Source organism: Chiloscyllium plagiosum, unplaced genomic scaffold, assembly GCF_037043375.1.
Source record: "Chiloscyllium plagiosum isolate Xiang-an unplaced genomic scaffold, Cpla_swu_hap1 HiC_scaffold_7, whole genome shotgun sequence".
In the NCBI taxonomy this organism is placed as follows: domain Eukaryota; kingdom Metazoa; phylum Chordata; class Chondrichthyes; order Orectolobiformes; family Hemiscylliidae; genus Chiloscyllium; species Chiloscyllium plagiosum.
The window spans coordinates 2,979,939-2,995,668 of record NW_028270145.1 but is presented as its reverse complement, the minus strand read 5'-3'; the positions used below and the strand labels follow the sequence as shown (position 1 = coordinate 2,995,668).

The 15,730-nt window shown below is 36.7% G+C and overlaps 1 protein-coding gene across 5 annotated transcripts in view; it reads right to left on the bottom strand.

Moving 5' to 3' along the window:
* LOC122551252 (NGFI-A-binding protein 1) overlaps window positions 1-15,508 on the bottom strand; it is a 40,339-nt gene extending 24,831 nt beyond the window's left edge. The window contains exons 1-5 of one of the 5 annotated variants that reach the window (XM_043692864.2): window positions 15,093-15,508; window positions 7,695-8,533; window positions 4,815-4,948; window positions 4,649-4,700; window positions 177-296 (exon numbers count right to left, since the gene is read on the bottom strand). In XM_043692864.2, the coding sequence (XP_043548799.2) occupies window positions 177-296; window positions 4,649-4,700; window positions 4,815-4,948; window positions 7,695-8,513 (1,125 nt within the window). In that variant the 5' untranslated portion in view covers window positions 8,514-8,533; window positions 15,093-15,508. Of the gene's footprint in view, window positions 1-176; window positions 297-4,648; window positions 4,701-4,814; window positions 4,949-7,694; window positions 8,534-13,817; window positions 14,040-14,073; window positions 14,101-15,092 lie in introns of those variants that run through there. The other 4 variants (XM_043692865.2, XM_087988669.1, XM_087988671.1 and 1 more) reach the window with 4 other exon arrangements.
* Between the last annotated feature and the right edge of the window lie 222 nt (window positions 15,509-15,730).

The following is a 15,730-nucleotide window of genomic DNA, read 5'->3' as shown; positions in this document are numbered from 1 at the left end:
CATTTAGGAATAAAAGAAAAAGCTCTTAGTCATCAAAGTTTACATGGAATCCAGGCTAGAACCTTCAGCATAGATTAATCTATCGACTGAGGCACTTATTGTTTTAAATATCTATTCGTATAAAGATTTGACAACAAATACAATTTGTAAGATTTTAAAACTTTGCAATTTATTACCTGAATATTGCGCATCATGGTATCATCACCTTTCATCTTGGCAACAGCCATTTGCTCTTTTAATGTTTCTTGTCTGTGTTGCAAAATCTGCAGTGATTCTTGAATATGTACAGAACCATCCTGCAAAATACAACATTAAATGCTTCATCATCAAAAAGGATTTTCACATCAATTAACTAAAGTTATCAGTAAAGGTAATGGCTTAGATTTTGCCAAAAAAAGAATTTAAAATGTGAAGTCATTGGTGCTCATTTGAGAGAGCAAACAGCACAGCAATTTCCAGCATCTGCATATCCTTTGGTAAATATGGAAATCAAGATTGCTGTCTGATTTGGCCTGTTCTTCCTCAAACTTCACAAGACTGAATCATCATTGAAAGATTTGGCATTAAAATACATAACAGGCAATGAAGAAGTAAAATTTAACACTGAACGTGCCAGGAAAATATTTAAGGTTGGTGCATTCAGGTGTAAGCAAACTTATAAATGTTATGATGAGTCCAATTACTGCCAAACACTTTAATTGTAAATACAATTTTACAAATGTAGAGCTGTTTTCTTTAGAATGTAATTATGGTTGGAAAAGTTTTCTTAAAAAGGATTACATAAAATGTTATTTTTTACTTGCTCTTTCTCAATCAGATCTTTCTTTTGTTTTCTATTTATCATTTTATATCAAATCCATACTTCCTGGTTTAGACTCTGTGTGTCTCAGTCATGATCTTCAATCTAAGTGATTGAAGAAATAAAATGTGCATTCCCGAACATACACACACCAGAGATCTCCTGTACAGAATCCATGCTGAAAACGATTTCTAGAAATCAAAAACTGCAATTAAGAAGCCTAAAATAGCTCTGGACAGCTGTAACCAAAATGAATGGTACCATTTTGTTTTACTGCTGACTAGAAAATCGAAGCCATATATCATGCTTCTATTCTGCAGCATAATTGTGAATTATACGAAAATCCTTCAGAATGCCAAGTTACTTTTAAATAAAATGTCCCACAAAACACAAGAAAAAGCCAAATTGGAAATTTACAGCTGCATAGGTCACGTCAAGTATACTTTGTCTATAAACTTTAATATTGCAATATGTTGTAACATTGTTGCACAATAACTAGATTTCCATCTTTTGCATCATAGGTGGTTACATTCCTCTTTCGTAATGCATGAGATATAGGAGCATTCGGTTCATTGAATGATAGACTAGATTCAATGGCAGCCTCAACTCCACTTTCCTGACTCATCCCTGTATTCCGATTGTTTGAAAAGCTGTCAACTACAGCCTTGAGTATACTTAATAAATAGCCTATACAGACCTGTGCAGTAAAGAATTCCATGAATTCACTACTCTCAGGAAATGGTTCCTCATGTGTCTTAAACAAACAAACTATTATTCTGAGATTATGCCTCTGGTCCTAGAATCTCCCACACTGAAAAACAACCTTTCAACATCTACCCAGTCAAGCCCCCTTCGATCTTACATCTCATAAGATCTCCTCTCATTCTTCTAAATTCCAATGAATACAAGACCCAACCAAGTCAACCTCTCTTCATAAGAAAATCCCTCCATACCTGGATCAGCCTAGTGAACCTTCTCTGGGCTGCCTCCAATGCCAGTTATGATAAGAGGAAGTTGATGTCTGAGCAGAGCCGCGAACGAATTATTATTACATAGGAGGATTCATGCTGTGAGCATATCCAAAATTTCTGCCTGCAGTATTTCACGATCAGGAAACAAAGCTTGGAATACAATTTATTTTGCAGAGAGACAAATTTTGTGGTAGAATACAAACTAAAGTTATTAAAAAAAAAACCCACTCCAACCAAAAACTCGGAAAGGCTCATGAGCCCATCAAAATCACTCCCACCACAGTTCATATACAATGCATCCTACTCTAGATCTTTGGACCATCTTATACATACCCTAAGGGCAATCTTTGCACAGATAATCCAAGTTTCTGACCTTCTCATTATCAAATGGACAATTTTCTTGCATATTACTCATACATAGAAACTATTAATACATTACACAATGAAGATTGTATTGCCTCTGACCCCTGCTTATGTCACGGGCGTGTTTTTTTCCCAGCAAAATCATTAAAGATTATTACTTAATCTGGAACACCAATTTGTGAAAGAATCCTGTCATTCTTCTCTGAACCGATCATTGCCCTTTAGATAAAAGTATTCCAAGTGCAATTACGAGTACAACCTAAGCAAGATTGACAATTTTCTTCAAAGAACTTCATTAATGTCAAACGCAAGATCATGTTTTTAAACTAACATTGTCGACATCGGCTCAAATTGTCTTTAAACTAAGAGAATAAACACCAGTAATGGGGCTATTCATTTTTTTTCCCAACCAAAGTAACAACAGTTACAGAAGTTGAAGACTTTTGTCAAATACAAGCCTGTCAAAGAGAAATGATTTTACATTCTGGTATTACAGTACGGCAAAATAGCCTGCATAAGAACAGCAAAGTAAATTAGGCCTGCTCTGCATATTCCAAACAGTTCCAATTCTAAACAGTATTAACATATGTAAACATAGACATGGATTACCACAGTGCATCAAACAGAATAGGAATTTAAAGCTTGGCTGCTAAGATTTACTATTAGCATGATGCTGATATTCATAGTAGAAATGGAATTCTGCCCAGTGAGTGCAAGGCTCTGGAAAGCTTCTCTTTTAGCTACCCAAACATGAACTGCCAGAAGCACAAGTTTACAACTAGAGTCAGACCAGATAAACGAACCTCTGACTTTTGTTTTTTTTTGGAGTAAATTTCTTAACATTCTACTCCTTGACCAGTGAATGCTGAGAAATTCAAGATCTTCTTAATTTAGAAGTCTGCCAGTCTGCTATCTTATGTACAATTACTACCAGCATTAGTTTCTGATCATTTCTAAACCTTCATTTTTTTGCATTGGATTCAGGTTATTCAAGTTTTGTATTCAATATACATTAGAAGAGGGTCCAGTCTCTTAAATAGATAGTAATATTGAGAAGCATTTTAATATTAAGGCTATACTGTCATTGCTTTGTAGTTTTTGTAGAAACAAAAAACAAAAACATGTGCAATGCTATACAGCAGCTTTACATTGAATTAACAGGAAAATTGCACTCTCATACCAAGATGTGAGATGTACAGTTATGTATTCAGAGAATTAAAAGATATCCTGCCTCACACAAAGCATATTCTATCATGACCGTGCATTAGCTCCCTATTCTACAATCCATCAAGCTTAAAATCTGTGTCTGCAAACTTGCTCAATAGGCTTATCCACCTTACTTCTGCAGCCTGTTTAAACTGTCTGTCCTTTTCCATGCCTTCTAACCCTGTACATTATTGTTAGTATACTTCCTGTTATCTCTTTCTTCCACTATTGATGGCACATCCTTCAGCCACTTTGTCCCTACCTTCTGCCACTCTTTGTAAACCTTACAATGTTGAGAGACTCAATTTTTTCTTCAGGGTTTGACATCCATTTCCATAGCTTCTTCCCCTATCTATATAGTACTTTGGGTCATTATAACATTAAACAAATCACGTAAACAAAAGGTGGTTATCTGTAACAGTTATAAAATGGTAAGTAGTCGTATGAATTTTGGTTAAATTGTAGCTGCAATGGTCCAAGATGTTTTATATGCTGAAGGAAGAAATGCTTGAGTCTGTTGTTTTAGTACAGTTCATTTTGGTGCCCACAGGAACTGATATACAAGCTGTTGGTATAGTTGTGGAATGATCACTGCACAGTTTTAGAAGTCATAAAATAACAATTACCCATGTGTATAAACACTTTGGATAGAGTAGACATTAGTGACTGTCATTTTAAACACTAACACATCTACTTGGATTTTGTTCTTTGAATTAACCACAGCTTATGACAATTACAAATTCAGTTAGAGGGGTATTCTTTATACATGGTAGACTGTGACATTTTAATTGCATATGTAACCTTTGCCCCAGTTGTACTCACAGGATTTCTGATTTTATCAATTTGTATCACACCCATGTTCTTTGGGTGAGCCCCAACTTTATCAGTTAATGTGCACAGAGTCCACTTTCAGCACATTTGCACTTTGAAAAAACAGTCACAGTCATATACATTAGTAACACAGTTAATTATATTAGTAAAAGGGCCGTGAATTTGAAGAATGCGATTTTCCACTTATTCAAAATACACAAAAGCAATTTCCACTTCATGTTTGGCCCATTTTGAGCACTGGCAACATATGTTTATTGAATTGTTCTTTTCTTCAGACACTATACTTCAGCATATTTGCTTCACTGTGCTAGTCAGAAACCAGTGTGCATATTACATGAATGTTTGAACCTTCCTAACATTACTTTAACTTGTAATTGAGTTACAATAACAATCAGCACACATCACTCATGCCTTCAATTAATAAAAAGGGCTTTTAGGAATAGGAAATCTTAACGCAAGGTACTGAATCATGCATTACCTCTGTTTTTATTCTCTTGGGAGACGAGTCATCTTGTTCTGCACATCTAGACCTGCAGTTAAATACACAAGCAGCTTTTAAAAAATCTAACAATGCGAGTGTGAAATGTCAGGTAAAGGAAAAAAATCCAAAACAAATTTCTAGAGTTTAAAAATGAAACCCTCACCTGGAGGTTTTATAGCTGTACTTATAGGTTACCTCACGGGAAACTTGTCGAGCTAACGTAAATAGTTCATCTCTCCGAGTGAGCAATGCATTATCCTTTGTACAGAGTTGAGCAGCTGCTTCATTAACAGTTAACTGTAAGCAAATGTCAAATTATGAGTTGCAGAGCTATTTTAATGGATCACTTCGTTGAAAATTGAGTTGTGTACTCATACTGAGCAGAAAGATTAAATCCCCAGTCTATAATGAGTCAGTGGGTCTCAGCTGGGGCTGTGGTAAAGGGCTACTACAACATCAATAACTGATTTCAACATACCTGATGTGAAATGTTTGAGAAAAATGATTATATTTATTTTTTAACCACTGAAATCGGCAAATGAGACAGGGAAAAGAATCACCATAGCTGAAAATGTGTTGCTGGAAAAGCGCAGCAGGTCAGGCAACATCCAAGGAACAGGAGAATCGGTGTTTCGGGCATAAGCCCTTCTTCAGGAATCACCATAGCTCTCTTTTTCAATTGCTATCTATTACCCCTTTGACCTGAGAACGTGCTGGGCTAAACTGCAATGAGCCTTTTGGGCAATTTGTCAGCAAAACTCAACTCTAAAGTCTCAATAAATCTACTGGATTAAATAATGGCATTGATTGTATGGCCAAATAAGATTTCAATTACATTCAAGGTAAGGAAGGATGGGTAGCAAGAAAAATGCTGAAAGAAGCAACATCTTTTTTAAAAGAAAGCCTTTAACACAGTGTTCAAGAAAAAAAACCTCACCTTTTTGTTCAGATAAATGAATTAAAATAAAAGCAAACAACACAACACTAAACATACAGCGACAAACTCTCATAACATGACAGCTAAACATTATGGCTGTTAGAATGCGTCAACAGACCTGACAACATCTGTGGAGAAAGAAACAAAGTTAACAGTTCAGTTGAAAGGTTACCATCCTGAAGTGTTAACACTGCTTCTCTCTCCACCGAAGCTGCCAGACCTGCTGAATACTTTCAGCACTTTCTGTTTTAACCCAACTTCAATTGTGTTTCCATGGCAAGGTGGCACAATGGTTAACAGGACAGTCTTTTTCTGTCAGCATATATGTATAAATGATTTAAGAGGTCTTTTGGCATAATTGATGTGTCTCTCCCACTTGACCAGAAGGTCTGGGTTCAAGTCCTATTTACCCTTGGGGTGTGGTATAACATATCTGAGCACAATGATTAAAAATACTTTTCTTTCATGCATGCAAGTGCAGCAAGTAGGATTCCAAGGTTGGGATTTATCTATATTACTGGGCAACAAACATGTTGTGTGCCTACATTTGTTTGTATTTTGTTTATATACACTAAAATGTTGGCTTGACTAATGAGAGGAGAGGGTCAAGAACTATGAGTTCTTCAAAGTGTAATGTATTTGAAATAGATTGAATACTTTATGAAGCTCAAATTTTTAAGTTTTACACAAGTCTAATAAATAAATGCAATAGCTATTTGTTATAACTGATTATAACTATTTCACGTAACAACTTTCATAAAGACAATTGCCTAGATTTTGCAGATTAATAACAAGAGTTTAAATGATGGTTGCTGTTGAGTAAAGGAGTTAATGATTTTGCTACTTGCAGCAAGGAAAAGATACCATATGATTTTCAAATCATTGCAAGTTACTGGTCAATTTGAATTCCTCCCTTATTAAACTTTGCAAAACCAGTATCTTGCCCTCAACCTCTCAGAGTTTCATGAAATTACTAAATTGGTGTTTTAACTGACAATTAACTCCGCATAAAGGCTAGCAGTACTTCCTAACAGAGGAATCAACTCTTTGTTCCCAAAAGGAAATTTAGTCAACTTGAAGTTTCATTTCTACAGATTTTTGTTTTTCTTATTTCTCATTTCTTTCTTCACTCAATCTTTACTTTCCTCTTTCTGTACTAAACTTTACTAGAATTTATCCTACTTCCTTCTTTGTTCTTTAACCCATTAGTTAAGGTAGTAGACTATTGGTCCTATTGTTCAATGTCCAGATTCCTGTTCTACTCTTTAAGCTATTAGCATCCAGCAACTTATAGGGCACACAATTTTCGAGTTGACAGGTGAATAATGAGGAGAAACGTGCTCCCTCCAGTAAAATCTGGGCAATGATGAAAAATGGCTTGCTTAGAAAGTGTTCAAAGATGATTAAAATTTATTTAGAAAACAAAAGTTCTTAAACATTTTAGAAATGTTTTCTTCTAGATTTAAACTACTGATAAATTTGCAAAAGTAGAAGACATTTCTTGATCTATTATAATTTCTAAACATTTTAAAATGTGATTAGTTAACACATTTAAAGAAACCAAACACTCGGAAACAATGAAATCTTGACCCATTAAGTACTTAAGTTACAAAATACTGATATCCAAAACTTTAGGCAAATTAGTGGGGTTTTGTCAAAACTGTGACTTTCTTACATCATTAATTTGTAGGGTGTACTAAATCTTGTTAGGGCACAAGTTAACTGAGAATCTATGCAGTTAACCAAGATTATTTTTATTGTTAATTTCTTAGCCCAACTTTTACTGGAACGTAAGCAGAGAACATTAATGACTAAACTACTTGCTTTGCACATTCTTGTAACAGATCTGAGTACCCAAGGCAGACAACACTCCCACCCACTATGAACATATGCATGAAGATCTGTCATTTCTGAACTAGGGCGGGGAACTGAAATTCTGCCCACCTTTGAATACAGAAGTACATGACTTGTCTGATTTTTGTGGCGAAACACCAACATTAAAGAAATATTGGTCTTTACCTGTTTTACTAAAGGATTGCAGAATGCAAAATGCTGTAAAGAGAACATGATAAAAGAATGTAGCATGAGATAGAGAAAATTCTGTACCTCGTGAAGGGTCAGATGCTTTCCATCTTTCCTTTTGGAATCAAATCGACCATATATCGCACTATATTTCCGGATTTCTTCTTCTTTGTGAGGGTCACCATCAGGCATGTCAAAGATGTGACTAATCATTTTTGCTAACTTCTTATTGGTTTTTAAAAATTCTTTAACTTCATTTCTGTCTGCTTTTGGAATGCCTTGAATCAGACGCTCAACAGATTCTGTAATTGCAATGACTGCAGCAGCATCAAGTGTTTCACCGTTCTCTTTTGGTGAAGATGGGGATGCAGGATCTGCAGGAGAAAGACTCTGTTCACTCTCAGTATTGGAATGGCCTTGCCAGAATCGTGGTTCACTACATACTTGCAGTGGTGAATTCACTGCCATGACAGACTTGTTAGGTCCTACCCCCTGACCACACATCACAGACAAACATTTTGGAAACTTCATAGGAGGTTCCCGAAGGTTACTATTTCTTTCATGACTGTTAACATTTGATCCAGGAAAAGCAGCTGAGCCCTCAGCTATTTTATACAGTGGGATGCTGCTGACAGGAAGGGTATTCAGTGGTTGATTGAAGACAGAAGGATTTGTCACCCAGTCTCTCAAAGCTTTTTGCAGTCTTCTAACATGAAGAGGTTTGCTAGCCATACCAACCAGGGCCATGATTTCCAGGAATTCCTCCTCCCCTGCTTCACAGAGCTGCTGCACATCATCTCCCCCTTGCTGAATGAATGCATCATAATAAGACAAGAGGTTTGCTCGTTGTAGAATGCGATAAAGTTGCAATTCACCAAGGGTCCTTGGTAAAGAAGTTGCCATGTCAAAAGACAACACCTGTACTTTAAAAGAAATAATAAATTAATTGAGGTTGAAAACCTTTTACGGAAAACATCAGACTTCAGTTGTTTACACAGTGAATTCTAAATACATTCATACCACACTCCACCTCTGCTATCTGTAGGTGGCATGATACAGGCTCCTCTTGTTTGCAGAATAGACGTTCTCCAACATTTACAGCCTGATGACATGCCACAGTATTATGCTATATTCTGATACAAATGTATCATGGGACTACCAAGTGCTAACTAAAATACATACACTGTTAAAATTTACCATTGCTCTTTATTTAAAGCGAACCTACACAATATATTGTGATGCAAATGATTTTTTTTTCAATATAAAGACATATCAAAAGTATATTATATTATAGTAAAATGTAAAAATAAAGGAATGATAAGATTCCATCCAAGTGGAAACAATAAGCACTCCCAGAACAAAAACTGTCATATTTTGTATTATTCTCATTATAACAATATTTGTGATGACAATACTGGCTGCAGTATTGAACAAGGCACTGCAAACGAAGCACATTTATCACAGAAAGTCATCAATTCAACATGTTTCAGCACTTGGGGCACTTCAACCGTACATATAATTCAAAATCCAGTCACTGTAAATTAATGGAATTTCAATCATTGGTGTCCTTTATTTATACAAAAAACATTTTGAATGCTGTTAGCAAAATAAATGGTGTTGGTAACTCTAAGATCTCAGTAAGTTCTGAATTGGCTACAGCAATTCTAAAGTGATATGTTAAGCAGACCAAGCATGACAATGGGCACCCATTAAGCAAATTTAAGCAGTAATAAAACTTGCATTTTAAAAAAATCCATCAGGCTTATTATGAAGCAAGTTATTGAGGTATGAAAAATATTAATTTTCTACTGTGTCACCAAAAACATCAAATTGTATAGTCAACTCCATCAAGCACGTTATAAAGGAAAGCAAACAGACCATTCAGCCCCTCAAGTCTTGTGTTATCATCACTGTCACTATTTAAACTCCAGACAGCAATGGAAATGGGTAGCAAAACTAATCTGTTAATTTATTCATAAACTGTGGGAAGAGGCACAATTACACTTTTACTTAAAAAGAACAATAGACAAAAATGTTATTTATATTGTATCTATTTATAAAATTCCTTCTTGTACATGAGAAACAACAAGGCACAGATCAGCAAGTCATCTCAGGCTTCTTCTACCAGGATTACAAACTCCTTACCATCTTCCACTCAGATCTCATCAGATTAAAACTGATCATTCTAATGCAACAAACATATTCACCTAAGTAACTACATTAAGCAACATAAGGGATATGCACTAAACATTCAATATGAGATGCCAGACAACTGGAGTTCACATGAATAACGTATCCAAAAAACCATTGCAGCTGAAGTGATAAATTAGTGCATTTTGAGAATATATCCTTATTCTCGTTGAGATTCAGACAGAAAAAAAAATGTGTGTGTGTGTGTATATATATATATATATATATATATAAATAATATATACACACACACATATATATATATACACACATATAGCACCTTTTAAAAACAAACTGATCTGTAGAGTGTAAAAAGTTGCAAGACAAAGTATAAACTTCTCATTCGAAGTTTATATAAAATACAGTTAACAATAGCAGTCCATTGCAAATTCTAAGACATTAAACTGGTAAGGTTCTTGTCATCAATAATTATTGCAGAATATGTCAGTATACAAGGACCAATGTGGCCAGAAGCTCAAAGCTTAATACCCAAATCAAGGACTTGATGGCCAAGGGAGTACATTCATAACAGCCAAACTGGTTAATTATCAATCTCCAAATCTTTCCATCACACACCAGTGGTAGGCAGTAAGAGTGGAAAATATTCTGGATCAACCATATGATAGAATATCACTTCCATCAGCTCAAAATTTCAACAAGCATGTAGCACTGCACATTGCCACAGTAGGTCAGGTTGAGTTCATATCCGCAGTTAATCGATCCTAAGATTTCCTATTTTTTTAGAGATGCTGAGTTTTATTCAGTCAAAAAGATCACAAGGATCCAACCAAACAATTGCAGATATCAAACCTATAGAGTTTCAGCAACTTATAAAGTTTTCAAATCTTTGATGGGTAACAAACTCAAACATGCTCCTGGACAACTTATACAGCATGAACATGTTTGAACATTGCTTTAGCAGCATTAAGCAGCCAACAAAACTGGACATGGTTTCTAGGTTGTCCTGCATATGTAATTCAGTTCCTTGTTCTAATGAAAAATGAAATGAAACAGATTTCTTATAATAAATTCCAAAATTAATGCCAAGTATCACTCTCCTATCCACTATTGAACACATGTCAGCATATTACCATAATTTCATTCTATTACTTGTTCTTTCCTACCTCTGCAACCTTCACTTCATATTATCTTGACTGATGTCACTTCTTCTTTGACACTGGTGAAAAAGCTTTAATGTACCAGTGATCATAGTTTAATGATGAGGACTAAGATAAGGAGCGATATCTTCACCCAGACAGTGGAATTCTTTACCACAGGAAGCAGTTGAGACCAAACCATTGAATGAATGCATTCAAAGAGTTAGACATAGTCCTTAGGACAAAAAAAAAATCAGAGTCTTTGGGTAGGATTGAAAACAGGACAGGGTACTGAATTGGATAATCAGTTATAATTATATTGAATAGAGGACAAGCTTGAAGGATTAAATGGCCTACTCCTGCTCTTATTTTCTATGTGTCTATGACTCAAGACAAAGTACAGCCTTCAGGAAGCATGGCTTTAAAGGATGGAGATAATGGAAAACTTCGTGAAGACAATAGGCTTGATTTTATGCAAAGTTAAAAATGAAGCATTAATACCAGTTATGCATAAATACTAAGTGCAATTAGCAGTACCATTATTTTGATTACAAAATCTGGCCCAGGATTTTAAAATGTATTCAGTCTACCAAATTTATGCCCTATTTCTATATTACAATTTTGATTTTATACTGATAGAGTTGTTATTAATTTCAGTTAGTTTCTCATGATTGAATGCACTGACAATTGGTGTTTAAAGGTGAAAGTGAGGACCGCAGATGCTGGAGACTAGAGTCGAGAGAGTGGTGCAGGAAAAGCACAGCAGGATAGGGAACATCTAAGGAGCAGGAGAATCGACGTTTCGGGCAAAAGCCCTTCATCAGGAATCAGGAATTGTGTTTAAACCTCATTAATTATGTAAATAATGGAAAACTATTGGGTTTTGGAAAAAAAAATCCAATTTTGAAAACTTTGCTTTCTAGCACCAACTAAGTATGTTCTTACATTTTCAAATATAAAATATTTTAGTTTAGCTGAAGATTAACCTTTTTGTGCATAATCTTGTGTCATAGCTATTTGTCCATTTATGGTGGGATCTGTACGAATAGATGGTAAGGAAACAAAAATAAAGGAGTCTGTCAGGCAGACAGCAATAGAGCTTGCCATTTCATGACTTTTTTTTAAAACCAAAAAAAAAACTCTGCTAATTACCCTAAGGAAGGTGGTGGCAAGCCATTTGCTTGATAACAGAGCAGCTTGTGAGGTCATTGCAGAGAGCAGTTAAGAATCAACCACACTGTGCTGTGGGTGGTGGGATGGATAAGGAGGCGGGTGTTTAGCTAAAGATGCCAAGTGGATTGGATAATGCAAAGAAACTATGGATTGCATGAATTCACCATGTCGTGAATAAGAACATCTTTAAAAATACAGCTAAACACAAAGTAGAAAACAGCTCTATCAAGCATATAAAAATATAATCATGATTAATATGGATGAATATTTAACAGAAAGCACTCAAAAGGAAAATAAATGTAAAGTTTAATTAAAGAATTATAGAATTAACCATTAAAAGTGAAGTATTTCTTAATGGGAAGTTTATGTTTGAATCTTTTGTCAGTTCATAGGAGAGAAGAACAATTCCTTGGACTCACTGTAAAACTAAATTCCGGTAACTTCTATGATAAACAATTCAATTTATAAATTACTCTGCATAATTCCATGTGATGATAGTATCAATGACAAAAACAGCCTTGATTGTTTGGAACTATGAACAATGTAATTTACGAGCAGGGACAATTCCAGCTCAGGAGTTTTTTTCTTAAACTGAGCTCAAGGCACAGGAAGACACATGATTGAGGTGCCATCACACAGCCATTGCAAAAATAATACATTTAATGTTATATCCAGATGAGCACAATTGTGTAAAAAAGTGACAAGTAGGTTTTCTGGATAGGAATTTTTCAGACTATTTGTAATATTTAAAAGCTTAGATATTATTCAACACAACTTGTTGTTACAAAAGCATTTGCATTTTTGGTGTTAGATACATGTTTTATAATTATTTTAAAGTTTATTTCATCAATGAAAACATGAGGCATTTAGTGTCAAAAAGCAGGACTTATCCTAAGTGAAAAACTGAAACAGCTGCAGATGCTGGAAACCAGAAATAAAAACAGAAATTGCTGGAAAAGCTCAGCAAGTCTGGCAGCATCTGTGGAGAGAAGGCAGAGTTAACATTTTGGGTCCAGTGACCCTTCTTCAGAACAGAGTTCTTTCCACCAAGAACTTATCTTTCTCTCCACAGGACCTATTTGTTGGAAATATAATCATAAGAATTAACTGCGAGAGACAAAGGTTACATCTACTTTTATCAGTTTGAGATATTTATGCCAGAGCTGAACAGCAAGTACAATGCTCAATATTAAGCTGTATCTTGAGAACACTGCAATATCGAACTGTTAAATTTTCCTTAATTTTCTAGGTCATAAGCTGGAAACTCAATAGGCTCAGACAAAAAAAAGCAGCAAAAATGCAGATTAGCTGATACATTATAACATGTTACTGATTCAGAGTTTGCTATTATAAAAATAGAATAAAGTGTACCACCTTTTATTTAAACATGAATAATAAAGCAAAGTTGATGCTTTCTGCACCTAGTTCATTTTGTTCAAACCGTTCAGGTGTCATGAGATTATAATTGGGCCTACTATGACCTGTAAGTAATGGCAACTTTAATGGCTTACTGTTATGTCTGTAGCAGACTCTCAATAAAATATTGGTCAGTTAGTCATTTAGATATTTTTCTGAGCTGGTTTGCATCTCCTCTCTCCCCTGAAACATGACAGCTCACTTTCAGCCTGTCCTCACCCAAAATCCAGTCACCCACATTTCAGCAGGGCTGACTGGATAGCAAGGAGTGGAAATGTGTTGATTTCACCTCCCTTGCCCAGGGACATTAAAGGCTGATAAATACGCCTACCTCCAGTCTCCAGCTGACTCAGCACCAACGTTTAAACCGAGATCCTTCTGGACTGCATGGTGCACTTCCCTGTTCAGCCATCAGGTACAAGATAACTTTACTGGCATATCGGAATGACTTGGGCTTCTGTTTCAGTTCAACTGGAGCTGTCCACTCCCATCCCACTTTCCACAAAGAGAGAAAGAGAGACTTTCACCCCAAGTATGGTTGCCATTCTTTACGCTCAGAAGAGTGTATGTAAATCGTGCAAGCTTACTTTTCTTCTGCCAATTTAGTTGGAGGGTCAGCCTCATCACGGCAACTTGTGCCACAATGTTTGTAATACAGTTAAAAGTTGGTGGGAATTAATTGTCGAATTGGACACAAGTTAACCAACGTGAGGTTTCAGGCTACTGAACAATTGAAGAGACGAATGAATCAAACTTCTTCGGCACTAAGACTTAACACAGCGCCCGCCCACACACACACAGAGGCAGTTGTCACTGCATCTCCTCGTCCCAAGCTGGACCTGTCTGACAAAAATAACTGGGCAGTGTCTTCGGTCACCGTTTCAGGCATCGGCCTCTCCCGCACTTTCTGAAGTCTAATTATTTTCTAACCCACTTCAAACGAACAAGATGAAATTGAAAGGAGCATTCCAGATAGATTTCTTGAAACATCCTCTTATCAAACATTAAACCTCACACCATCAAAGAGGTGGGATTTGGAACATCAAGTAACTGTTCTGGTTTTGTGAAGAGTTATTCAAGAAAACTAACTATGGAGAGAGAAATAGGTTGACATTATGTGGTTTTACAAGAGCAAAGCAACTACTTTTAAACATGTAGAGCGTACCACCGAATGCATATATCTACAAGACAAAGTGTTAACTTGCACTCATGCAGTATTTGGCAAATAAAATGTTTCAATTAAACATGATCCAGCCGACTCTTCCACCAAATTCTTTTCCCTCTCTCTCTCCATCGCACTACTGCAGCTTTCACGCCTACTTGAATCCATAGTATTGGAGCTCTTTGGGAATCACCCACACAAATACGAAATCCACCCTCTCCTTCCGGTATAAAGGACCGCACAAGCCGGGATTTGAAAGCAAAAAAAAGTAAATATTTTAAACACTCCCACCTCCCCTCCAGCGAAATGAGAGAGAAAAAACAAAGAAACACACATCACCCAAACTGTCGGCGTACGTTAACAATATATTCTGTATTTTAGTCTAAGTGACAGAAAGAGCCCCATGTGCAGTGAGTTTGCTGCAGAAATGACGGCGGTACATACCTGGTGCAGTGTACGCTGCCGGCCTTCCTGAGCTTGTCTTCTGTCTCTATGTGTGTTATCTGGAATCCAGTGAGAACTTTCTCTCTTTCCCTGTGCGTGTGTCTGTCCCAGTCAGGACAGTTCAGTCAGGAGAAGGGCTGCCTCAGTCTGACCACACCAATCCTCCCGACGTAGGGGGTGGAGTGGGTTGTGTGGGTGGGGAAGGGGGTGGACTGTGTGTGTTGTGTGTCTGTGAGAGAGAGGGAGGCGGGGGAGACAACTCCTGGCCCGGACTCTTACAGACGCATTTGAACAGCAGCCCGCCTCGCCAGCAGCAGCAACAGCCCAGATGCACAACTTGAGTCCGGGGCTCTCGGTGCTGTGTTTGGATATCTATTCCCCTTCACTGTCTCTTTTTTTTTCGCTCTCAACTTTGCAGTATGTGTGTGTGTGTGTGTGTCAGCCTCCTCCCCCTCCGTCTTCTATGGGATATTCCGGTCTTGCTCATACTCACTCCCACACGGCCAGCGTGACGCAGATCCTGGCGTGGGAGGACGCGGGCCGTGGGAGGCTGGTGGAAGGAATACCAAACATAACTAGTGGAGCGACAAAATGCAGTGAAGTCAGCTTCTTACCAGATGAACATTAGCTGCAGGGAC